The sequence below is a fragment of the Amblyomma americanum genome, chromosome 4 (genome assembly GCF_052857255.1).
Source record: "Amblyomma americanum isolate KBUSLIRL-KWMA chromosome 4, ASM5285725v1, whole genome shotgun sequence".
Taxonomy (NCBI): Eukaryota; Metazoa; Arthropoda; class Arachnida; order Ixodida; family Ixodidae; genus Amblyomma; species Amblyomma americanum.
The window spans coordinates 202698909-202725262 of record NC_135500.1 but is presented as its reverse complement, the minus strand read 5'-3'; the positions used below and the strand labels follow the sequence as shown (position 1 = coordinate 202725262).

At 47.4% G+C, this 26354-nt stretch overlaps 1 protein-coding gene across 5 annotated transcripts in view; it reads left to right on the top strand.

Annotated features, from left to right (window-relative positions):
• nwk (FCH and double SH3 domains nervous wreck) overlaps positions 1-26354 on the top strand; it is a 132233-nt gene that overhangs the window by 56153 nt on the left and 49726 nt on the right. For all 5 annotated transcript variants that reach the window (XR_013313863.1, XR_013313864.1, XM_077662999.1 and 2 more), the window contains exons 12-15: positions 617-697; positions 5114-5165; positions 20450-20562; positions 25771-25923. Coding sequence is in view for 3 of the 5 variants with exons in the window: in XM_077662999.1 (XP_077519125.1) it covers positions 617-697; positions 5114-5165; positions 20450-20562; positions 25771-25923 (399 nt within the window). In the remaining 2 variants the exon portion in view is untranslated. The remainder of the gene's footprint in view (positions 1-616; positions 698-5113; positions 5166-20449; positions 20563-25770; positions 25924-26354) is intronic.

The window sequence follows — 26354 nt, the reverse complement described above, 5'->3', positions numbered from 1 at the left end:
CGCGATATACCACAAAAGCACAATATCACTGAAAATTAAATGCACTCGAATCTCGATTCCATCACAGCAACAATCACTGCTGAAGCCAAGTGATGAAAAGAGCTTGCATAACGGATGAAAGGAATATTCTAGTAGTAAGACAAGGAGTTAGAATATAACGCATGGACTTGGCTGACAAAAGACGTTTGAATATCTTTTATGAGCGACGAATAAAACACATTTAATGCGCTTGATATTTCCTGTAGCCATATTAGACATTTTTTGTTCATTTTAGCTCTGTCTCTCGTTTTTTGTTTTTTGTTTTTTCACTTCGCGCTAAGTGAAGTGAATCACCGTGTTTGGTTCCCTTAATCTTTGCACAGATAGCAATTAGTTGGCGTTATGTTTTGCAGCTAAGCAGTTGAAGAGGCTGGAACAGGACGCAACAGAATATTCAAGAGGGTTATCAAAGTAATCAGAAAGTGAAGGAACTAACGTGAATGAGAACAAAAAGGCTCGTGAATCAGGATTCTCTGTTACGCTTGCCTCTCGAAGCGCCTATTGTGTTGTATTGAGAAAGCACCTCTTATCGAATAGTAAATTTGTAAAACCGGTCTTTATTGGACTTGGTGTGCAGACAATGGAGTCAGCAACCGGTGAACAGGAAGACGTAGAACAGAAGCTCGAAGACATCCGCAACTCCATCCGCAAAGCCGAGGTAAGCTCACGGGTTTTGATTGGATGTGACCACAGTGAGCACCGCTGACGTCACTCGCAAAATCCTGGTTATTCGCAATATCCATGCTTTACCATTTATGTCGCTTAGCTTTGATGACACATCAGGCATAAGTGCATGGGAGGCGACAGATGATAAGGAACGCACTTCAGGTAAAGAAATAGGACCTATGTTGTTCACATGTTCTGAACAGCCTTTCCGCTGTCACTGTGTGCTTATTTTCTTGGCTACAACATGGAGACAATGTGCACCACTCATGAACTTTGCAGAAACTTGCTCACATAGTGCGGAGGCGCCTTTCGCATTCAACTAATCATCTTCTTTGTCTGCTCCAAGCAGCCGTCTTGCTTTCTCTTAGTCAAAGCTTATAACAGTGGTTAATTGTTTGTCCGACAGCCGCCGCGGTGGCTGAGTGGTTATGGCGCTCGGCTGCTGGCCCGAAAGACGCGGGTTCGGTCCCGTCCGCGGCGGTTGAATTTCGATGGAGGCGAAATTCTAGAGGCCCGTGTGCTGTGCGATGTCAGTGCACGTTAAAGAACCCCAGGTGGTCGAAATTTCCGGAGCCCTTCTCTACGGCGTCTCTCATAGCCTGAGTCGCTTTGGGACGTCAAACCCCCATAAACTAAACTAAACTAAACTAAACTGTTTGTCTGACGTCTGTTTTCGACAAAGGGTACGTACTGCCAGATCGTTACCCATCTAGGTAATGAATAGTAAAGTTTCCTCTGGCACTAATTATCCTACTGTGAAACGTCGCATGACTAGCGAGGGAATTAGCACTGTCTTTTTTTAGAAATTCGCTGCGAATAATCATTTGTGGAGGTCTGTACAAGCAAACCGGAGCCAGTTAAAATGTTTAGTAGCCGTTTGTGACTAATATAACGAGGGGCTGCCAGCATAATGGCTAAGCTGGAAGCGCCGGCTGGAAAAGAGAGAGAGAGAGAAAAAAAGAACGTCCTTAATGAAACACGCAGTTCGGTTTATGACTCCAAGACAGCTCTGACGTGCTTAACTAGACGTGCTTCGTGGCATGTGCGGAGGAGCGGTGATTCAAATTACTGAAGGCATTGCATTCAAATATTAAGTTGGAACATCCAACGTGAAGTGAGCTGCTTCGAGGGCAGTAATTAAGGAACTGTGCCAGTATCACTGCTGCAAAGAAAATGAAGTTTTGAAAACATCACAGCGGCATACAAATCCACATTTTCAACGCGCTCGCATTTACAAAAGCTGTGTCGCATGCAGAGTTCCGTCTGACGCGGGTTGTGGAACTCTTTGAATTGTTCCCCCTGCAGACTAATCCGACGTCATTTACTGTTCTCTTGTTCACTTAGCGGCTTTCTTCACTCTGTTTCATTTGGTGGCACGACCAGACATAGGCAGCATGGGACATGCCATCGCCTTCTGCATCTTATTCCCTTTCCGGTACGAAGCGCGCAGCGCGGATGAAATATGTACAGCTAAGGGGCAAGTCCAAGCCGTGGTTTCAGCAAATATTGCAGTTGCAAAGTTGCGAAACATTTGTACATGTTTATTTTTTGCGGGCTCTTTTCGGACAGTTCTCCCGGAGACGGCAATCAGTGCATGCATTTGTTCATGCCCTCTCTGCTTCATCACTTAGTTATTTAAAGTACAGCGCGTTCCTTCATCAGCATGCGTCTAGACTGTTTGCGCAACTTTTCATATCTGAAATGCTCTCTGGAACTATAGTGCAAGTACTGAATGTGTTTGTGCCCTTGGATGGTACATATCATGTGTGAAAACATGGACAGTCTCATTTTTCTTTGGCAATATTCTTCCTGCGTGCGGTTCTGCAATTCTCGCTATCGAATTATTCGTCTTATGTGGTGGTTCGGGTTAGAGTTCAGGCTATAGACTCTGGAATGTACAGGCTATGTATTTCAGGCTATATACCCTGAAATAGTTCAGGCTAGAGACCCTGCTGCTGGCGCCGATGTCAGTACTTATCCTGTACTTGTGCCGTCGCGGTGGCTCAGTGGAGGCGCGGGTTGGATCCCGGCCGCGGAGGTCGAACTTCGATGGAGGCGAAATTCTAGAGGCCCATGTGCTGTGCGATGTCAGTACAGGTTAGAGAACCCCAGGTGGTCGAAAGTTCCGGGGCCCTTCACTACGGCGTCCCTCATAGCCTGAGTCGCTTTGAGATGTTAGACTAAACCATAAACTATTATACTAAACCACAAACTATAACCATGTACTTACTCTTTACAGCTTGCTTTTCCACTTAACTTGGCTGTCCTGCAGTGAAGACCATCTTTACAAAACACAAATATTTTGTTGGTCTCGCGCTCACGAGATGGCGCCACTGGTACGCAAATTTCGGTCGTCTTGCTAGGCGCACATTTTGTACCTCGCCCTCCACGGACTTCAAAGACTGGAGGAGAGTACGCACTAATACATTTGCTAATCTACAAATTTAAAACAAGATTAGTGCCACAAAATACCCAGGTTGCTCTCTTTGGCGTGGAGTAAGCCTTACGCTATAATGTACCTCTTAGGAATGCCAGGATAAACCAGATAAAACGTTAACAGTGGCAAACCCAATAAACTATCAGTGAGAGGCGGTCCTGGCCAGCGACAATCTGGACCAGCAAGCCTGGGTTATCCAGCTTGTCCGCAAGACAGCTGCCACTAGTGGAGCAATAAACTAGGGGCCCCGACCACCCAGTTCCTGCAAATTATTATTTTGGATCAAAGTTCTCTCTATCTCTCTCATACCTCACCCTAGCAGCAACCGAAAATATTTGCAGGTTACGCTATCTGTATTCGTAATAATTTATTGCTCTAATCTAAAATATTTGGATGTTTCCTCCTTGTTTTCTTGAGGTGAAGCAGGAAACTGAATTTATCACCTACGTCTGTTATCCTGCTGGCGTTTACCGAATATCTTAAGACTCATATTTTGGCTGTGTGTTCATGGGAGCACGTGTACAGTCGGACCTAACGTTGTTTAGAACGCTAGAGGAGTGATTAGAAAACTGTGAAAGCTGAAATTAAACAGAAGCCCATAATAGCTGGCCAAAGTGCTCGTGCCTACATTGCTTACAGGTCCATATGGCTGTACTTCCACGTATTGTTGGCTCCAGAACCTAGAAATATGATGAGGTGTCGCTTTGTTCACGTGACAGTGAGCTTGAGCACTCTACATAAGGGTGACGCAGACTCTGCGTGCTAAAAACGCTAGCTTGGATTTTAGTGCTGATTTCAGCGCCTGACCACTTACTTTGCTTATGAACCTATAACCATTTTCGCTTGCAGTGAACGATCGCTTTGCAACAAATGCGCTATAATCACCGCAGACAATATGATTTGCAGGGAGGCTTTCTCGTTCCTCGAAGATGAAGTCTAAGAGAGGGAGAAAAAAGTTCACTGTTACGTTAAAGCCGTATCGACAGCTGAAGCGATTAAAAGAAAGGCAAGATGGCGCGGACAAACACATATTCGTTTCCTAAAGAAAGCGGGGGTAAAAAAAATCATTCGCATACATGCATGCATGCAACATAATGCACTATATATAATTATCTTTTATGCTTATCTGTACCCAGGGCTAAAAACACCGGTACACCGATATATGTAGAGTCGTGCGCTGGCACAGCTTTTGAGTTGCAATTTTAGTAATAACTTTCGAAGGCATTAATGGGTGAATTATTGACTTAATTAGGTTTACACGTGCTGTTTTATTAGCAGCCTGGTACTTTTATTTAATTTTCGGTTAATATGTTTAAGGAATGTATCACTAAATAAAAAAATAATCTCCGCTTGATTGTTGTAATAACCTTTAAGGCATATTTTTTTTTCAGTTCAAACGCTAGAATCAATACCCTCTTTCCTTTTGAAGAAGGCAAGCGTTTATCTGATTTTCGCGGCGAGCTTCCATGTCCTCTTACACGTCGCATTTCTTGGCATTGCTCCTTCAGTTTTCTGCATTCTTTAGCACGAAAACTGCAATTTCTTTTTTCACTTCGAGACAAATGCTCTCTGAGGAGGCCTCTCTATGTTATTGCGCCTTGTCCTCATTTCAGTTTCAATTAAGCGCGTACTATAACTTCGATTAGGTCCTGTAAGAATAATTTCTCGTGAAATCAATATGCTATTACTGCGCACAATCGTATGTCCGCCTAACTACAAAAGCCTCCAAGCAGTCGCAAAATGTTCCCAACTACGTGGTTTTGTGGTTGAGAAAAGTGACCCGTTGTAATATATAACAACAACAACAGCAAGCAGAAAGGTCACGAGGATTGTCACGAGGGAATCTGTGGACGGATTCGGCCCCCTGACAGCCTCTTGTGACTATCGTCTCTAGAGTCGCTACCCCTTACGTCTCCCGCTCAACTTCGCCGCTCTGCACGCCTCCTTCTTTTTCTCTCTTTTCTTCTGCAGACGAGCAAATTGAAAGCCGAGGCACGTCTGGAAGCCCTGCGAGAAGGTGGCGGTGAGTCCTCTTTCTTCTCTCCTCCACGTTCTCTCGCTCATCTCTTTCTTTCTTTTCATCGCTCTCTTCTTTTCCCTTTCATCTCAGTTGCGCGGCTTATTCGCCGCAGACTGGCTTTCGCCCGAAGGACGTTCGCTTCGGTTTCGGGTGCAGCCGCCGATTCGTTCCGCTTCTACCCGCTGCGTGGCGGCAGTGCAGAGAGTTGCGAATGCCGGGCAAAGGCGCTACACTTTTTTTTTTCGCTTTTCGTCCCGATAACGCACGGCGCCTCGTTTACCGTCGGCCACGTTCTGTGGCCTGGTTACCGCGCTGCCCCTGGAGAAATATGCTCCATCCAACCAGCAGCCCGCAGGGAACGTGACTTTTGACTCGAGCAGCCACCAAGACCCCAAGCCGAAATGGCTGGCTGCCTCCTACAATATCGAGGAAGAAGCAACACAGGGGGTGCGAAGGAAGAGATAAATTCGCAGCGTGAAACCCGTTCGCTCGTTCGTTTATTCGTTCGTCTCCCGGACTTCGACGCGCCCTGCAGACGAGCAGACACGCAGTGAGTGCGCATGCGCGCTTCACCCTCCCAACAAGCAGCATAGCGGCGCCGAGATTGATGGCTGGCTGCCTCTCCAGGTTGCAAGCGCATCTCCCTCGGCAACGTTTGCTGCCGGCAAGGGTGCCGCGGACGTTACGAGAAACGCACCGCCGCTCAACAGATGGCGCTGAGGAGAGCGCGGAGTCATTACTCCTTCCACAAAAAAAGGGGAGTTTCCCTCGCTTGGACAGAGAAAAAGTGTCGCCCCTTTTGCGCAAGAAACCGTGGCGATCTCTAGGAGCTTTTGCATGTTACTCGCAGCAGACCACGCCTTGAGAGAAACAGTGCGTCTGCGTGAGTACGTGGTGCTGAAATTTTTGTGTATAAAAACAAACAAAAAAAAGCAACCGGAACAGAATGGACTCCCACTGAGAATACCAATGGGAAGGCATAAGTGCGCATGAACTTTGGGCAATACCGCCGCGGTGGCAAATAACTTGCGCCGTATTTCACTGGCTCTGCTTGTTAAGCAACTCTCTCTGTTCCCGCTTCTATCCAACCGTCGTCACTCTTAACAACAACCCGGATTCCAGCTCGTCTGTCTCCGTGGGAGACGGCCGCAAATTTTCTCCGCCGTTCTAATTCTTCGTCGTTGCTACGGAGTTGGAGTTGCTGGAACGAAAACTTCCATCGATTTTCTTCTAGCTGTCGACAGCAGCCTATAAAGTGTGTATGGATCCTCGACAGGAGTCGTAATTTAGTGCAAAGACAATCCGGTACAGCTTGAGAGAGCCAGACATTTATATATGTTCGTTTTTGTCCTGGAAATGGGTATACAAATTTTACTTTATTGTAGGATCGCTTGAATGGTGTTTCCATCTTTTTGTGTGTCTGTGGGTTATTAGATGTAAATTTACGCGTCTTCTAAACATAGCGATACCTATTCCGGCCCGAAAAGGGCCATCGGAAAGGAGATTATACGCGGCATTCATGCAAGAATGGCGTCTGAGAATTAATGAAGGTACCGGTACCCCTTGTCTAACCGCAGATTTACCGTCAATATTTTTGGATTGCAGGCTTCGAGCTGTGGTATAGATGAAAAAAAAATATATAATATAATTTAATTGTTCCTGAACACAAAATTAAAACGATAAAAAATGTGATAATCAAAAGTAAACAAATGAAGACATGCTAGCCAGTAGAAATAAATCGCAAAGAAAGAACTTGCAAGGCGTCAAGTAAGGCATGAATTCGAGCTAGTTGGTTCTTTTGATGAGTCGTGTTAAAACCGCGCGAAGAAGACGGGACAACAAGAGAGGCACAAACAGTAACACCGAAGCGCACACAGAGGCATCAAATTCGATTTAAATATCTGAAAGGAAAATTTCCATTCGCAAGCAAGGTACTCAGACTTGGGGAGCCGCGCTCGAAACGAGGGCTTGTTTCAAGCCGCAAGATTCTTTCCAGCGTCAAGGAACACTTACCGAGGCGAGTTTATCGCGCACTCATCGTAACTAGAAGCCGTTCTCATCAATGCATGCCAGCAAACTTCCAGTTCTTGCTGTAGCACAGCCATTTACTTCCGCGAAATTCGCAACACTGCTTCATAAATCTCTCCTAGATTCTCGGTCTGATACGGAGTTACTGGAAATGGAATCCCGAATGCTTTAAAGAGCAAAAAAGAGAGGTAAAAGGAATCGGAAAATATAAGTGCACAGAGCAGCGTCGTAAAATAATGATGCAACGTCAGGAAAGTGCGCGGAAGACTGCATTTTCATTTTATTGAAATGGCCATTAGAATTTCAAACACCCTCAATATCGAAAACCATGTGGGTCAACGCCTCCGATAAAGTGCAGTGCCTCTAGCGGCTTCCGGGGAAAGTGCCCCCGTCAGTCCTCGTCCCGTATGACGATGCCCTTCCATTCAGTCCGCACGGGATTCCGCGCGCCTTCAGGCTGCAGCCTACGGAGCACGGTTGTTGACAATCCTTAAGAGCCGATTTCATCTCAATGTCAGAGCAAACAGCCCGTGTCGGAGCAAGTCGACGCGCGCATCAGCCTGGGAAGTGGACAACTGCGAGGGGTCCCAAATCCGAAGTGAGGGCTCGGAAACGATCTGGGCGTCCGCACAGCCCGCCTCATCCTTATCGCTTCCTTGGCGGTCTGACACGAGCATTTCAGAGCGGCTCGACGGTGGAATTGCGCCACACCGTTTGACCGTCGTCTTTTAAATTTGAGTGCGCCGCTTTTACGGCCGGGGAACGTAGAGGGTTGCGTCGTATGCCGTCGTCGGGGGACTCACCGTTGTTGAGGTGATCTCGCTGAGTGGAGCATCTTCTACTGCGCTCGCGAATGCTAGTTCAAGCTACACAGGACTGTAGCTGCGAAATAAAAGAACTCTCTTTTAGTATCGTGGGGCGCTGGTATTCGAAATTTTTTTTCGATATGATGGTAATAAACGGTGTTGGTGTCGCAGTATATCTCAAGAAAAAATTCCTGCCGCCGCCTAGTGGCCATAAGAATATTGCCCAGGTATCCAGCGCAGTGGGCATCCTGTGTGTGCTAATATGACCGCGGCTGATCTGCACCAAGACAAGTATGGGGGTAGGGGAGGACGGGGTACATACCATGCTATCTATCCTAGGCGTGAAGGATGGTGAAAATGTCTCGGTGGTCTTTCATTTCTTCTTCTCTGTCCTATTATAGGAGTAGGCTTGAAGATGCGTTTTTTCTTTTTTTTCATATTTTGGCGCGATACTCGCGAAGCTTTCTTCTGCGAAGCGGCCCAATCGTGAACGGTGGCTAGAATACCGTTAACCATTCATAAATGGCACCGGCGTTAAGAATACGACACCCCTTTCATCCAGAGGAATATGTTTAATATTCTAGGTGCTGTTAGGTGCAGCTTCGAGTGATAAGATAGAGCTCCGATGTGATGAATTAGATGTAGTTGCGGAGATGAAACCTCGTCTCGCGAATTCTCTCCAGGTGTTCCTCTCTCGCTCACAGTCTGGAATATCTCAAAACATGAAGTCCTCTGTGCTACAGATTGCGATGTTTAGTTACGGCAACAACATATTCGGTTTCTACTTAGCCGACAGTTCACGGCTATGTTCACAATAAGTCTCCATGTTAATTGTGAGCCGCGCGGTCTTCTTTCGCGGCATTCCGTGCGTGTATGTTCACCTCAACGCCTCAGCCAACTCACGCATGAGTTCCCCATCCTGCAGCCCTGTTAAGTCAAGTCAGCGGCAACCATTTCCAATTACGGATTTGTGGCGAAAGATAGAGCGGGCCAAGGAGAGAGCAAGCCAGAGCCGCCTCCAGAGAAATTCTCGACTTCAGCGAGGGAGAGGCCTTCGGAGCGATCTCGGAGGGTGATCGAGCGATACCATGTATAGCCACCCTCACGGGTCTGCAAGGGAGTCCCCGGCGAGGGGCGGATGCAGGGAAGGGAAAGAGTCGCTGAAAGGTTCGCCCCCTGAGTGGATAGCAGAGTATCGGTATGTCAGTACGGATACGGCGCGAGGCGTAGGAGGAGAGGGGGACAGCTGAAAAGGAGGGGGGCTCTACCGATGAGCGCAGAGAAATAACTTAGTACCAACTCTCTGTCTTTGCGACAGGGCTCCCCTGAGACTGAGTCAGCTGTGATGTTATTGCTGGACACGTTCTAGAACTTTCGTGCTTGCGGCTCTGTATCAGTCTCGCGTTGTTACTTTGTCTCAGGTTAATATTAAGTCCCACAAATTATTCGCATCCATTTTTCTAGGAGCTCCAGGGGCGACCTTTGAAAGTTGTTTATTTTCTATTGACTAACTTATGAACGAGTACGTTGACGCTCGCGCTGGTCGCCCAGCTTCTTATTCTTTCTCAGGTGCATGTTTGCAGGTGGACTTAAGGTGTAACCCGGACCATCTCCTGTTGTAGTGCCTGGTCTTTCTGCTGCGCCATATCTTTTCACAAACGGAGCCAGAACAAAAGTTCGTTGTCAGGAATTCTGGAAAGCTGCTAGCTTGAGCCACAGACCTCGCGTCCTGTGCAGCTTAAATGGGAGAAGTCGAATTTTTTTTGCTATAGCTAGTCGTGCACATAACAAACTGAATTTTTTTCACATAATTTAAGTTTTAGGTGATCTCCTGCACACGTCAAATGCGCTGGCGTCTTAATTACTCGCCTAACGTTTGTTCCAAAACCACTCAAAACATAAACAATGGGCGCCTATAGAAACGGCTAATATTTATAGCCTCTTTGGGCGGCAGAAACTCCATTTTTAAAGAATCTACATCTCGGCACTGACTAGCAACTTAAGGTTTATTGAAAAGGTACACATAAAGGAACAGATTTTATGTGTTCCTTTTAGATTCAATAAACCTTCAGTTGTTAGTCAGCGCCTGTCCCGTCTCCTTTCTTGTCCCTGTTGCTGCGCTGTTTTTGTTCTTCAGCTATGTACCCACTCGCTCATCTCGCCGTTTTACAAACAAGTGAATTATTCACAGTAAAGATTTTTTTAACAGGGTTACCCCCTCTCGCGCTGCAGGGCTGTCAGCAAATGCGTCCACAAACACGTAAACGTCTCGCCGTAGTCGAGTGATCTCACGCTACATTCCACATGTAAAGGGGCTCTCAGATCGAATTTACGCTGCGCCGTGTATCCTTCTTTGTTTTTTCACTGAAAACAAATACAGCCGTTAGCTTCTTGCCATTTACCACATGGTAGCAACACAAGGGAAGTGCAGCGCTTTCCAAAATTTCTGGTAACGAACTGGGGAAATGTTTACATTCAAGGGAAGGGAGGAGAAACACAGTGGAAGACCGAATCAACTCGTCTCCACTAGTAATGAACACTACCGCGTGTGCTCGCAACTGTCTGCGATCTTCTCTCTCCTTCTTACCTCTTGGTCCTGGTGCCCCCTTTCAAGCTGGTTTCAGTAGCCTTGACATACCATGCAGACCTCATCAGACCATAAACCCACGCGTACTTTTCCCTTTTTCTAAACGCTTATTTCCCACTTCATGCTTCTGGCCTCAGTAAATAAGCAGTCCAAAGTGAGCCCTCGTGCCATTACCCTAGAAACACATTAGTGAAAGGCATTGTTGAGGATAGCACTTGTTTCATGATCCAGTTCGACTTGGCATTGCTACGGTGACATGCGAGCTGCTAGTTCCATGTATACGCGGTAGCAAATGTTGACGAGATGTGGGTGAAAAAAATAATATTTCGGTGCAATCACGCAAGTGAGTCGCCTGAAATGTCTGAAAAAAAAATTGGAGGGGACACCTAAGCTCCAGTTAGAGGGTATGACGCGACAGCGTAATGAGTTAATTCCCATACATGCAGAATTGGTCAGTCTCTACTTTAAATTCATAGATCTCTGGGAGTCCTCATAATTCTCCTGGCTGAGTAGTTTCAGCGGCTAAGAGATGTGCCACTGCCCTCCTTACGCGACTCAGGTTGATCTTCCCGGGCGACTAACCATTACTTTAACTGACCCCCGGCATGGTGGGCAGTTTTCTCACTATCCGGTGGACAGGTTGTGATGACGCCGCAAGGTCACATGACCAAGGTGGCCCACCTATCTCGTAGGTTGCTGGGCACCAGCTGTCAGAGTCATGCTCGTGATTTTTCGCTCACAACAACAACGCCGGATTTTCTGGGTAGCGGGGCATTTAACGCTATCGCTTTTTAATGCTGTAGCGTTAAAAAGTGTAAAGAAACATGCATGCTCTGCGCTGGTACCAATGCCTTGTGACAAGGGTCACCAGGGAGCGCTAGAATAAAGTTGCCCTCGAGCACACGCATCCCGCAAACTTTTGCTGCCGACTGTACACTACAGTACATTTTGTTTCTTCTTTTTTTTCATGAGAGATATCCGTGCTGCTTCACGGGCGCACCATTCAATTATGCAAACTTCTTCTCGCTTCGCTTGTCCTCATCTTCCGACCTCCTTCAGCCCGTCAGTTTTCCGACCACATCACGCCATTAACGTAACCCTCCTGTACAGAGTCGCATGTCTTTTGCGAGCGTGGCAGCTTCCCATCACAAACAGATCGATGCTTGCTCGAGGGCCTGGCGAGTCCCCTCTGTCGTTCAGGCGCACTCACCAAGCGCGTCTATGGTTTGTTTCGTATACTGCGGACTATTTCACCGTCCGCGGGCCCAGTGGATGGGTTTGGCACGGAAGCTGTCTGCTCTCAGACGGTGTGCGCCTAGAGCGAAACCCTTTGACCGCGCGTGCGGCGCCTAACCTTTACGCGATCGATTCTTCGCGGGTGGCGCGTGACCTGCTTTTCTTGAGAGTCAACGTCAGCCGGCCTTTTCGCTTCTGAGAGTAACTCAGGGCCAAACGCTGTCCTGAGACGACGTCCGCTTTTTGGGGTGCATCGCGGCACGCGGACAGGCTCCTTCAGCTGGGATGTGAAAAGAACGAACGCGAAGTCGGAGTAGAGAAAAGAAGAATTGCTCGGACTTTCTTTCGTACCTTCCAAAACATCCTTTAGGCAGGGTGTCGACGTTGGAAAGAAGTTTATTTATAAAATCAGCAGTACGTCTTTGCTACCAAATAGGCAGCACGCTGCTAGTAAACATCTGGCATGCCCCTGAACTTGCACTTATACTACACAAATCTTTATAGACTCACCATTGGTCTGTTATTTCTATGAAGGTCTTTATGGAAACACAAAGCGATGAAAGCAAACGCGCATAGTGTTACATAATACCCCAACTTCAGGAAAAGAACCTCAAGCGTTTTCCGTATATTCAATATGTTGAATGCGTATGACGTGATTAGCTGTTGTATTCATTGCAAAACAAAAATCTGAATTAGGATAGTACTGAACATACAGGGTGCGGCAGAAAGTTAGGTGGGTGGATGAGGTTGAAAAGTTTGCATAGATAAGGGGGCCACGGCTGGATCAGGACAGGGCTAATTGGAGAGATGTGGGAGAGGTCATTGCCCTGCAGTGGGCGTAGTCAGGCTGAAGATGATGACGACGAACGTTCAGCAGGTATAGTAACGGGGCTCCTTTCGCTCAACGCGTCTTATCTTGGTGGAGTGCACATGCGTTATATAAATGTAATGATCAGTGATAACAACAAATTAATTATGAGAGCGTGGGGAGAAACTAGCGTAAATATTATTTGCGAGAGATTAGCGACATTATTAATTATTTCAAATACATTATTCGGTAATGGCCCGTTTCAGTAAGAGCCTTAAGCGCTCTTACTGTTTCTCAACTGGAAGCCTACACGTCAGTAGCTTCGAGAAGTGAAGGTTAGTACTAGTTTTGCGGCCAGATTTGTCAGTATACCACTATGCTTTTTCTTCGACATGAAAACGCCTTCAGCGATATGCGAAATCAAACAGGATGAGCCGTTACGAGTTTAACACGTTTTCTCTGAGGGATGCATTGTCGCCAAAAACCCAGACTTTTCTTCCAAGCGTCAAAGACGAAGAAAACGAGATGAAGTCACAGAACGAAGCCTAGTGCTATTGCTCCAATCTTGTGTGCCACTCATCTTGAGCTGAAATTTAGTCCATATTTCCTTTACCTTCAGCGGCTTTTTCCCCTCCTGAGATGAGGGTATCATCCGGGCATCTCAGAGCCGCAGCGAAGACCGAATACTGCGGCGAACAATATGAGAGTGCGTCTGCGTATAACCGCCGTCTGCTGATCGGTCGTTCGCGGCACAGACGACACAAAGAGGCCGTGGGAATCCGCGAAACGTATCCAGGTGGCCGATGTTGCGGGTCCTGCTGACCGATGCAACGTCGGCGAGACGCCGCCATAAGCTGAGGGGCGAGAGTGACGATATAAGAAGCAAGGTGGCCGGCGAGGATGTCCGCCTGAGTTCATTATCGGAAGTGTCTGCTTGTATCCACAAGCTGGGCTGCGTGGACGGGGCCTCGCGCGGCATTCCGTAACTCTGTCTCGCTTAGTTCCGTGCACCGGAGTCGTAGCAGCTGTCGCGGAAAGGCTATTGTGTGCAAAGCCGAAGCACGACCTCCCGTTCGTGTCTATACCTCGGCGCAGGTCCGCAGCAAACTTTCAACCAAAAACGACTGTAGACTTAATTTCGAGTATATAGCTTTTCTTTTCTCTTCACAAAAAAACCAATGCAGACGACGGTTGGAAAAAAAAGTACGTACAGCAGAATTAAGTTTTAATGTGTCGTAGAACGAAGACATCGCAATACTGCCTACGTATCTAGTTTTCTTCGTTAACTTAAACTCAGTTTATGTGCAGAAGAAAGCGCAAATAATTTTTTGTGTGTGTGTGCTGGCATATAGCTGGCTGCCCGCAGAGGGATATTTTCCAGATGTTAAGCCTAAACTTAAAAGCAACTTAAGAGCAATATAGAACAGGAATGCCCAATAAGTCCACTATATTCATCGCTAGAAGGGGCCATTTATCGCACCTTGGTGCATCACAAGATTTAGCAGATAACGCTGCGGATTGAAAAAAAGAACAGAGCCACGACGAGGCAGTGAATTCAGTCTAATCTGACGTTTCCGACGCTCTCGCTTGAGGACAGTAAACCTCCAGGATGTGTACACTTCGATGCAACACGCAACATTCCTGTAGGAAAGGAACGAAAGTGGAGAGAAACGTTCAATGTTTTCGCCGTCCACGCCGCACACACTGCGTGGCTTCACTTCAGTTTCGTGTGCGCTGTACGCAACCTTCGCTGCGAGCGCGTGTGTGGGTCGCACTGGGCCTCTGCTGACAAGCGCAGCAGACAGTGATGGATCGTGGCTCTCGCGGCTGGCGACCGGCGCTGTGTGTGTGTACCGTTTGATGTCGACCGTCCTTACTGTAATGGGCCACTCCGCGAGGAGAGAGGCCGATGCCACGAGAGGTGAAGGTTCAGCCCCGGCGGCACCAGAACCACCGTGCGGATTTCCTGCGCCGCCGCACCCACATCGGCCGGCGACCGCCGAGGGCAGCGGGCTTCTCCGCAATGCCCCAGAGCATGGCGAGGACAACGCTCGCACGGGCAGTTCTGCTACGCTGTTGTTGAGATTGCAGCGCCGAGAAAAAAAAAGATTAAAAGAAACAGTAAGAGAGAGCGCTTGCAGACCAGGTATGGGCAACGCCTTGTAGTCTGAGTAACATCTCGTTTGGAATACTTTTTATTTTCGAAGCTGTGCTTGACGTTGCAAATGTTCGAATCTGTGATCCTGCCAGTCGGGGCGTTGCTCTTGGTTATGACTCGTCCGTCAGCTACGCCCATTCGCGCACTGTGTGTATACTGACGGATCCTACGTGACAAGAATTTACTGCGAACCTCGAGGTAAAAAAGCACTTCTCGTGTATTTTGTTTGCGTCAAAACCTGAGCGGCCGCGCTCGTTTCGAGCAAATAATCAGAGTCCCAACATTACGATTGCCATGGAAACAGTTTAACATTGTCAAAATGTGCTTACTTTGCAGTGAGATCGATATTAGATTTATTGGTTCTGGGAGTAACGTATAAGCTAATTTGAAACATTTTAATGAATATAGTCTTGGCATTTGGCAGCAGGTCCGAGGCTTGCCAGACCTTCCACGTTACGGAATAGTGGTGGAACAAACGTAATGCTCCGGAGAAAAGGAGGTGGTCTATAAGACAGCTTGCAATGTTTCAGCTAGCTCCATTCCGAGGCATTTTTGACTTCTCATTTGTGCGTGGCAGCAAGCTTTTCATTTTATATCGTCCAACAACCCACTTCGCAAAGTAAATATGCTATGAAACGTGCAATTTAAGTGTTCATTGAAGCAGACTTGTTTCTTACTTCGTTTTTGTCCTTACTTCCATGCACTATTCGAAGATAAATAGAGGAACGACGCTTGGGTGCTTCGGAGGATTTGAGGTCAAAAGCCGGTGCTTGTGCGGAGACGATAATTATTAGTTCCTGGAAAACAGCAGCTAAACAAACGGACTGAATGTGAAGCAAGATGCCTTCTGCCCGGTCGTTATCTTTGCCGCAGAATTAGAGCAATCACGGGGACGCAGACAGCTCCCTTTCATTGTGCGCCACGGACGTGACCTCGAAGAACAACGCAAAAACTAAGCCTAACACTTGGAGGGAAAGGAAACAAAAAAAAAACGCATTGCTTCGTCGAGACGCTGGCGTGCGCTGTTCAAACACCGCGCGGGCAGCACCGTCACGTTTTTCTTTGCTTGTTTTTTTTATTATTTTGTTCTCAAAATAACCGGCAGTACCGTTAGGCCTTGCCGCACCATGTTGCCGCCCCAGATCTTCGGCGGGAGGCGAGCTTTACAAACAACCTGTAATTTGAAGCTTGCCTACACGGCTTTCTTTCTCGCCTTAGGAAACGCGTTTCTCTTTTGATTGTTTCCTCCTTTTCCGCAAACAACGGGACATTCTCAGAGACGTGCTGGAGAGGCGCCGATGGTTGGTCACACGTACTTAATGGTGGTCGGCTCTACGGAGTGGACACACGAGAGAAACAGCAAGATAAAGTCCCCGGGCACTCTACTTAAGAGCTATTGCCCTTGCTTTCTTCATTTGCTCCATAGAAACGCATTCTAAAACAACTAAACCAGAATACTGAAGCTATTGGAATTTTCGGCGCATGTATGGATTACGACCATAGCAATGAAGGCAGGACTTACTTTTACTGAACAGTGAAGGGAATAATTACTTGTTAGTATAAACCTGACCGCAGTCGTATGGATATAAACGAAAGCTATTTAGCTGTCTCAGAAACTTGGCAGCTGGAAGGACATTTGCCTTTGTTCGGGAATCGAACCCGCAACCATTTCCTGATTGAGGCAGCCGCTCTAACGGCAAAGGTAGCCTGGGCGGCTACGTGATCAACAGTTAGAAGCGGGAGCGATGTTAGTCCCAAATGTTTAGGCGTTGTTCGAACGGTGCCCACTGATGGCAATGATAGATGTTTAAGTACGTGTACAGCGGTGTTTAACGCCGGGGAACATATGAGCTGGAGCCATGGACCTCACACATGCCACATACAAAGCGTGTGCGGCTATTCCTTGCAGAAAAGTCAGTCCCCCTCAACACAGTGTCTTCTTTAGTGGGTTTCTAGTGATACTTGCTAAAGGTCGACACATGTTTTGTTAATTATCGGGTGCTTTAAACAGCAGCCTACTAGCCGAACTTCCATGCGTGGTATGAGATCTCTTTCTCACGCGGACGGGCTTTATTGGTAGTTCCAGAAGTTGAGCGCCATAATTAACAACAAATACATCCCGAGCTAGCAGAAAGGTCTTATATGAACAGCCAGGAAACGACTTTGGACAGTCTAGATAGTTGTTCGTCATCCACCGCGGCCATTTTTACGGGGAGCCACTGCATCCAAATTATAAACATCCAAATTATAAACAGGATAAACATCCTGAATCACGACATACTTCAATGTGTACTTGCACATCTGCTCTGCAAGTCTTTTCTTCAAGAACAAATGTCCTTGAGATCTGCCTGTCCGCAACCTCGGAGAACGGCGCGTTTAGGTCCATGCCGTCGCCATCGTGTACATCTAACACCGAGGTCGCAGCTTGAAAAATGCAAGACTTGGCATGCAACTTTGGGAAAGAGCTATTCAGTCACACTTCAGCATTCCTGAACGACACCCAGTGGCCGGTCTGCAAACATATATACGCCCTTGCATGACCAGACCAGTCTGCAGCAAGCCACCTCATCTTCCACGCCCTAAGTCCTCGCGACACGTATTAGATCTTAGATGAGACCCAGAAAAAAGAAAAATCCAAAAAGGCAAGATCAATTCAATTTGTTGTGGTCTTAGCAGTGAGTGATACGCAAAGCTCTTAGCGCCTGTCGCGCACATACCACGCGTAGTTTCGCCACTGAACGCGGCTCAGGCTCCGTCATCGTCAAGCAGTCTGCAGCCAGAAATTAGGCGCCGATATTAATGGCAAATTGCGGCTCCTGCGGCTGCTCCTATGACGGTGGCCGCCCCGGGGTCGCGTCATAGCACGCGACGCGCGGTCGATCGATTAGCTGGCGCGCAAGTGACATCGCGTTTGGCCAGGACACCCCCCCCCGCCCCCCCCACTGCCTTGCCCGGTCGTCTCTCCCTCTCTCTCTCTCTATCTCTTATTCTGCGTTTTTCATACCCTCGCAAGCTTCGTGCCTTTGTAGCTCACCCTTTGACGTCAAGGAGCGTGTGTGCCCGGCGCAAGTTCAACGCACCCGGCGCGAGTTCAACGCACTTTTGTGCGCCGAAACGCGTCCAAAAAACAACGTCGCCACTCTCCCAACCTCTGCCGCGCCGTCCGTCGGGACAGCCTCGGCGGCAGTATCAACAAGAGCGCCAGCGGCAACAGCAGCAGCAGCAGCCCAGCTACGTGACAAGCGGTGCCTCATTGACGGCACCTGCTTCGGAGCCCATTGAGCCGCGCGTATAAATAGCATCGCACGCGTGATCATCGATGCTTCTGGGATCTCCGTGGCTGCGTGGTGAGGCAGGCCGCGTGCTCCGTGTTGACGATAAGCGTCGACCAGTTTCCCGGAAGCGATACGCGCGATCCATCCGGGACCTGTTGAGCATCTGCTAATTTTCATCCCTGAAAATGTAGATTCTTCTTTGCCCTATTTCTGTTACGCCCCCACCCCTCTCTTTTTTTTGCGTTTGAGCGCTTCTTCGAGTGTTCTAAGCGCAATATGAAAAAGTAGGTATGAGATCAAGAACCGTAATGTATGGGTTTGCAACACATATAATGCCGCTGAACATTTTGCAACAATTCTTCATAATTTATTGCCTCCTATTCGCTGGCCACGACGTTTACGAAAAGAACTTCAAGCGAAAAAAAAAAAACTAACTTCTCTGTAGACTCGATATTAGTGAAACAAATGCACGTCGAGTGCCACGAATGCTCTGTATCCTTTTTGTTAGGGCAATAAAAATACCATTCCGTAGGGTGTTCAGCGTGAAATAAAACTTCTGCACTTTTAGTAGTTTAAAACTTTTTAGTTTGATGTGGTTGCGTCGTATAATTAACCTGAAACGAGTACTTAAACCGCGCCTGTTTTCATGACAATTCATCCGAGCCCTTCAATTTGGACCACCCAGCTCACTCAATCTCAAAGCCGACTACCGAGTCTCCATTCATACAAGCCGACTGTCGAATTATCTTTTTTGTTTCGTTAATTTCAAATCTATAGACGTACACTTTCACGCGTTGTTCTGGGCTTTTACAGAGCGCATGAGAGCGTGTGTGAGATGGAAAGACCAGGCTACGTCACTCCATCAAGATCGCTTTCTCAACACACACAGCCTATATGGTTTAGCCTTTCGTTGCGAAACCAACAACGACCGAAAACATGCTCAGTCAAGAGCATACGTGCTTCCTTGATTTGTTTGTACTTTTCTCGCGACCTGCCTCCGCACCTGTTCACGCTTCTCCATCCAAACAGCGCGCGGCGCGGCGTCAACACAAACGACCCCGCCGAAGGATTCGCACGACTAGAGCAGGCGTGAGGGGATGGTGTTGCTAAACCCACACGTCGGGCGGCAAGATCAAGAAAGGCGCGGCCCTCTGTATAGCCTTTAGGCCTGCAGGCTCAATGCGCCGGGCATCCATTTCAAAGCCGGCAGCGACCGCTGACAACACGTGGGCGGCCTAATTAATGGACAACGCGGCGCAACTCGAACCTCGCCGGGCAGCAGCAGACGGTTTTAATTAAAAGCGCCCGCAGACGCGAGAGCAGCCCCGGCGCCTGATTGCGAAGAAAAAAAAAATAGTGGAATATATGAACAAAACTGAGCGACCGTTCACACACGCGTTCACGCCGGAACGACGCGCCGCAATTGGCTTTTCAAAGGCGGCAGAGGCGGCACAGCGCTGTGGGCCTTCCGCATTAACCGATGGCTCGGCTCGGCTAGGCTTGGCTTCGCAACGACGTGTATACGTAATGTCAGCGGGCGGCGGTTGTTATTAAAACTGCCGCTCCGATCTCGTAGATCCTTCCTTCACTGATTGGATTATATACCCAACGCGCTGGCTTTGGAGACGAGTGGCGGAGTAATAAAATACCGCTTGCGCCACTCTGGTTTCCTCGATTGATTTACAGTACCAAAAAAAAATTAAGAGGGAATGCTAATAATGCAAAGGCCGTTTGCTTCGCACCACTGAAAGCTTTGCAGGATTACGCTTCCTGCATCATATTAGACGCTAGAGGCGGCTCTGCCGCATCGCCCGTTCGCTTGCTCGGTTCTGGTGGCGCAAGAAAGCTCTTTTAAATTTAATTAGTGTCACTCACTACACCGGCGTTGATTGGAAGCAGAGCCTTTCTTTCCCGAAAGAATACTGAATTGTAAATTTAGGGTCCATTACCATCGATACGCGCAAGTTCGTTCTGTTACAACACTACCCTTTCTTCTTGTATGGAAAGAACGCTGTTACGTCGGGTAGATGAGTCATGCGGCTATACTTCAATCAATCAATTAATTAGTTAATTAATAATCATTTAGTCAATTGATCAATGGCTGACAAATGGCTGAGCGAGCGAATGAATGAATGAATGAATGAATGAATGAATGAATGAATGAATGAATGAATGAATGAATGAAATCACCTTGTGCTGCGTCTATGGTGCTATAAATTGATTCGATGAATCACTGGATAGATGAATGAGCGAATCGATCGCTCATTCGATCAATTAATGAGCGAAAGACCGAGTGAGTGAATGGATTAATGATATCAGCTCGTGCGGCGTGTGTGTGGCTGTAAACGAACGAATGGATGGATGAAACCCGCGCTCGTTGATTTTGCAGTGAACGTGGACGAGTACCTCAACTCCCTGGACATCGACTCGCTCCAGATCGACGACCTGAGCCGCAAAGGCAGCACGGCGTCTCGGGGAAGCCGCAAGAGTTCGCGCTCAGATGTGCGTGCAACTCTCTTTTCTTGTTTCCTTTTACAGCTGACTGCATCCTCTCTCTGCAAGGAACGGAGAACGGAAGGGCAGTTTCCTTTTGTTCTTTACCGGATCTCCAATACACGCATTTGAGACATTAGGAGCATAGTGAAGCAGGGGACCCTCGGCTTGATGAAGATCTTCTCCATTGATTCCCTTGGGCATAAACTAATTTTTGCTATAATTTTTCGTGAATCATGTCCAGCAATTTCGGGCAAAAATTTTGAAAAGTGAAAAGTGTTAACATACTTCAACGGTAATGTCGAAGGTGATGGTCCATTCTTGTGATATGTAGCAACATTTTTTTTTATATTGTTCCTATCGGTCGCATCGAACAGTTAAGCCTGCCGTAGAAAACCAATATGGGCGCTTTTGACGATAGCAGAAACGTTAATAGAAAAAAATGCAAGACTGCCGTCGGGTGATCTGCAGATATGTCGATTGTTACAGTGAAATCTTACATTATGTGAAACAATTGCGTTCATCAACGGTTTCCCGCTCAAAAATACTTTTGTCGAGAATTACTGGGTATGATTCCAGTGTTTCAGTGTACGCACAATTAAGTGGCGTTCCCAGTTTAGAGAGCAGTTCTTGTTTAATCTTTGATCGCCTAGCATATATATATATATATATATATATATATATATATATATATATATATATATATATATATATATATAGTAAATCACAATGTCCACTGCGACAATAGACTTGAGCTGTCCGGTACGTGATAGAGAGCAGAAGAGCGTAAGAAAACAGGCACCGTGAAGAGGATAGACAATGCACAGCGGTTCGTGTTGTCATCCCCTTCATAATCGCCTTTCTAGCTGCGCGTGTATGTACGGCAACCTTAGTGCATTGAGCCCGATGAATGTGAAAGCACCCCGCAGTATATTTTTCCATAGCGCCCGCACCATTCTCTGCAATGGTATCTCTTTTTTATCTGTTTGCTCTAAGTGCAATAACTAATGAGCTCACAAAACCAGTCAAAGCAAACCTGTCTGCGCTCGACGTATAATAAGGCGTCCCGATAATGGAGCGCCGGAATGACCGGCGGCGACAGTTCGCGTAGGTCGCTAGTGGTAAATTTCTGGTGTCTCTAGCGGCTTTAGCAACATTTTCGGCGCCTAGAAAGATCAACTGTTCTATTTCAGCACAAACTGTTTACAAGTACAGCTTTCTCGGGCAAAAGTTTTTAAAATTGGAAAATTGTAAGGCACTGTTATGTAAATATTGAAGGTAATGGTCCTTTATTCAGATATGTAGCAAAATCTTTCTTTTTAGGTGTTTGCAGTGATCGCATCGGAAAGTTAAGACTGCCATAGAAAACCAATGGGGAACGCTTTTGATGATACCAAAAACGTGAACAGAAAAAAAAATGCAAGCCTGCCGTAGGGTGATCTGTGGATATGTTGATAATTGTAGTGAAATCTTACATTATATGAAAAAACTGCGTTCATAAGCGGTTTCCCGCTCAAAAATGCTTTTGTTCAGAATTCGATCACTTTCTATAGACCTGTTCGTATTCGCGGAGAGTTGAAAGTGAAAAAATATTTGCCTCCTCACCTTTCCTTATCCATGTGGCTGCAAAAGAAATCAACTCCTTCACTGAAACGCGAAAATATTTGCTGAAAAAAATTCACACTGCATGACCACATCCTGTATATTGAAGACGAGCTGTCGAGGGAGCTAAGCAAAAAAAAAAGCAAAAGTCAGCAGTCAGAATTGTGAGAGGGAAGAGATCGACAGTTCGACTCGTTAAAATTTTGGGAAAAAAATTTAAGTAATTTCTGGAGGAATAAGATAAATGGAAGCTTCCCAAGGCGACAATGAACAACCTTCTTCATTATTTATTTAGATTTTTTCTTTCAATCTTGTAATGTTGTGCGGCCAACTGCTGGTCTCATGGTCCCACCAGACGCCCTCCACAGCCGATGGGCCGAGCTAAGAGTGCGAGCGAATGCGAATTTTCCTTAAAAAGTGAGTTTGAAGAGAAATTCGTGGCGAGCGTCTTGCAGTTTCTTTCGAGAAAATCCACGGTTACATATTGCCGGAAAGTGGATCGCCTTTATGATCGTCTTCCTGGCATGATTTTCGCAAATCGTTGCCTTGCAACAAAAATGGTTCTAACGAAACAAGTTCATACAAGCTTCCACTATTCCCAACATTCTCATGATGATCAAACTATGGATCGCAACTTCGCTCAATTTGAAATAAAAACAACGCACTTATTTCCTTTCACGCGAAATAGACCCTAAGAAAGGACTCCTTATCGCATCTGCCCCTAACTTTAAACAAAATCACGAAATTCAAACGTCACAGTGAAAACAACCCCTTAATCAGCTTACAGGTAACAGCATTAAACTCACCGTGGAACGCAATTACTTTCCAAAAAAAAGCAAGTTAGCGCTTAGAGGCCACTGCTGCGCTGGAAGTGGAGTCATCGTTCTTTGAAAACAAACCGTTCAAAACGCGCTGCCCCCCTCGTCGATTTCTGACGCCTCGCACGCTACGCTGGCGAGCAGGAGCTTTGATGTCGCCGTTTTTAAGCGCGCGGGGGCGCCACGCGCGCGTTTCCTCTCGATTGAGCCGCGACGCCTAAGAGGATTAGTCTATCGAGGCGCAAAGGAGCGAGGACGGGGGCACAGGTGAGCTGGGGGGGGGGGGGGGGGGGGGGGGGGGGGGGGGGGGGGGTATTCGTGCCGGTGGAAAAGTAGAAGAGGAAGAAGGCGACTTAATGCTGAAATACGTTTCCGCCTCCTCACGGAGCGCGAACGGGCGAGTTATGGCGGGCCGCTTCATCAGCGAGATTACGCCGTCGCTTCGCCGTTCCACCTGCTTCCTGCATAACTATGCTCAAGGATATCAGCTGTCGCCTAGCTGCGCAGTGGGCCGCAACCTACGCACTGCACTCAGTCAAGGATGAGGAGGAGGAGCGCACCAGGTGTGGTGTTACTTCCGTTCGGGACTTCCCTTAAAGGCATTTCTTTAGACAGTCTATAGACTGCCCATAGACTTCTGTCTCTAAAGTCTATAGACTCTCTATAGACACACCCTAGAGAACAGTCTATAGGCAATACAAATCCTACAGACAGTCTGTAGACAATCCGTAGATTTATGGCCATAAACTATAGGATGAGAAGGAGCGCACCAGGTGTGGTGTTCCATCCGTTCGGTACCTCCCTTACAAACATTTCTTTAGACAGTCTGTAGACTGTCCATAGACTTCTGTCTCTAAATGTCTATATCTATAGACTCTCTTTAGACACACCCTATAGAACAGTTTATATGCAATACAAGTCCTGCAGACAGTCTATAGACAATCGGTAGATGTGTGACCATATACTTTTTGTAGACTTTTGTCTATAGACAGTCTATAGAGTATGAATATACAAAAAGAAGTATCCATAGGAAGACAATGGGGTCTATAAGCAGTCTACAGACTGTCTATAGACCATTTTTGCAAGGGTTGCCCTGCTGACGGAACCTGAGCTTTCTGGAAACACGTGCGCCCGCTTGCGCGGGATGGTTGTTACAGGTTAGCTTTTCTTCCCCGAACCAGTGAATATGCCCGAGCCACAGCGCCTGTCTGCTGCTGCATTAAGGACGCCCAAACGTAGTGGCTTCCACTGTTCGGGTTAAGTGTTAGGACAGCTGTACTGCCGGGAAGGCGGCGGTCGTGGAATGCATAAAAGTGTGCCTGTCTTCTCTACGAAAACAAAGGGAAAACAGAATAGCTGTATAAGTTCGGAATTGAAAAATAAAACTAGTTTCATTGCTCCTTGTGGTTCAGAAGCGCTTTTTCGTAACAAAACCTTACTAAAGCTGCCATTATACCACCCCGCATGCTTACGGGACGTGTTGAAAAGAATAGTGTGGTTGCGACGAGGGACGGAACCTCGGTCGTAATAGTACGGTATCTTCGATGAAGCAGCCATCTGACGGCGCTGACACCTCCACAGGCTTCACTTCGTGCATGCCAGTATTTTCTCGGATACTGCTTGACGCCGAGGAATAAAATAGAGACAAAGTTAGTTTCCACCAGAATGTTCTAGATTAAAACAAAGAAGCAGAATCCGAGTACTAAAAGGGAAAGAATAAAGAGAGCTTGTCTTGCTGTTATGCAAAACTGCAAGATAACCGGGACAATACGCGCAATCACCAGAGGCTACGTGGGGCACGTGTACGGATGTTCGACAATCTGCCAACATAAAAAGAGGGGAAAAGTAATCAACCTAAACTCTCACGCATTCTTTGCTGATATAGGCCAACTGAGCTCTTTTCACGCCTTTGAAAAAGTGAACTGCCGAGAATATCTGAGAACGCATATCTGCGGCAAGTGTCATGGTCATGGTGCATCACAGATAATTATTTACTGGGTAGAATACTGTGGTGGTTCCTGGTTCTCGTCTCGATATCAGTGCTGCCCAACGGTGCAACATAATAGTGTAATACCTGTGTTACACGGGCGTTTTCAACGGCAGTTCAGTTAATCGCCAGTTGAGGATTTCAACTGCCGTTGAACTCAACTGGAATCGCCAGCTGTTACACAAGCACTTCGCGTTCAGTTCAGTTAGCACTCTAACTACATGACCTCGGGTCTAGAGCGAAGTATAAATAAGAAAAAGGCAGTGTCTGCATTTTTTTCTTGTTGTAAATGATCGTAGTGTGTATATTCTTTACTATGGGGACAATTCTTTTTGTGTATTTTTGCTTTGGTGTAGAAATTTGCGGGTGCGAAGCACACTGAGCCAAGACAATCCAGTAAGAAGGCAAGTTTTTCAGTCCGTAGGTCGCCATCTTGTCAGTTGGTCGTTCAACTCCGATCCCCGATCTCAGTCGAACTCAACTACCGCTGAGATTTGAACGGCAGTTAGCACTGCCGTGTAACGCCGCTAACTGCCGTTCAGTTCAACTGAGAGTCAACTGAACTGCCGTTGAACACGCCCGTGTAACACGGGTATTAGCTGCCTCTCCTGTAGATAACAAAAGTGCATATGTACCTTCCGTGCGCTTACATTCCTCCCTCTTTGTACTTTTCTCTTTCTTTCTTTCTTGCAACCCCCCTCCCCCCCTACCTACCTTCTCCTTACTTGTGTTCGTGGCCTGACAAGCGCACTTGACTGAAGCGTGTCCTAACGCTACCTGGCGCCTCATTAACGTGTGTGCATGACGCAGCTCAACTTCGAGGAGCCGAATGAGGCGGCGTACTACGAAAGCGACTTCGACGGCGGATCCTCGTCGGACACGTCCGGAGCGCCGGCAGGGTCGTTTGTCGCGGTCGCCACGGAGGCCGAGGTTGTCGCGCAGGTCGCCGCCACCGCTGTTCAGGTATGCGTCTGGCACGCGCGCGGCGCAGTGCAGCCACGTCAAGCGAAGCACGTGCATTCTCTGAGGCCCGATGTGTACCCGCCGCGGTGGCTCAGTGGTTAGGGCGCTCGGCTACTGATCCGGAGTTCCCGGGTTCGAACCCGACCGCGGCGGCTGCGTTTTTATGGAGGAAAAACGCTAAGGCGCCGTGTGCTGTGCGATGTCAGTGCACGTTAAAGATCCCCAGGTGGTCGAAATCATTCCGGAGCCCTCCACTACGGCACCTCTCTTTTTCTTCTTTCACTCCCTCCTTTATCCCTTCCCTTACCGCGCGGTTCAGGTGTCCAACGATATATGAGACAGATACTGCGCTATTTCCTTTCCCAAGAGGCGGTTGCGCTTAAGCGAGGTTGCTTGCTCAAACCGAGATATTGTGTCAAACAAACAAACAA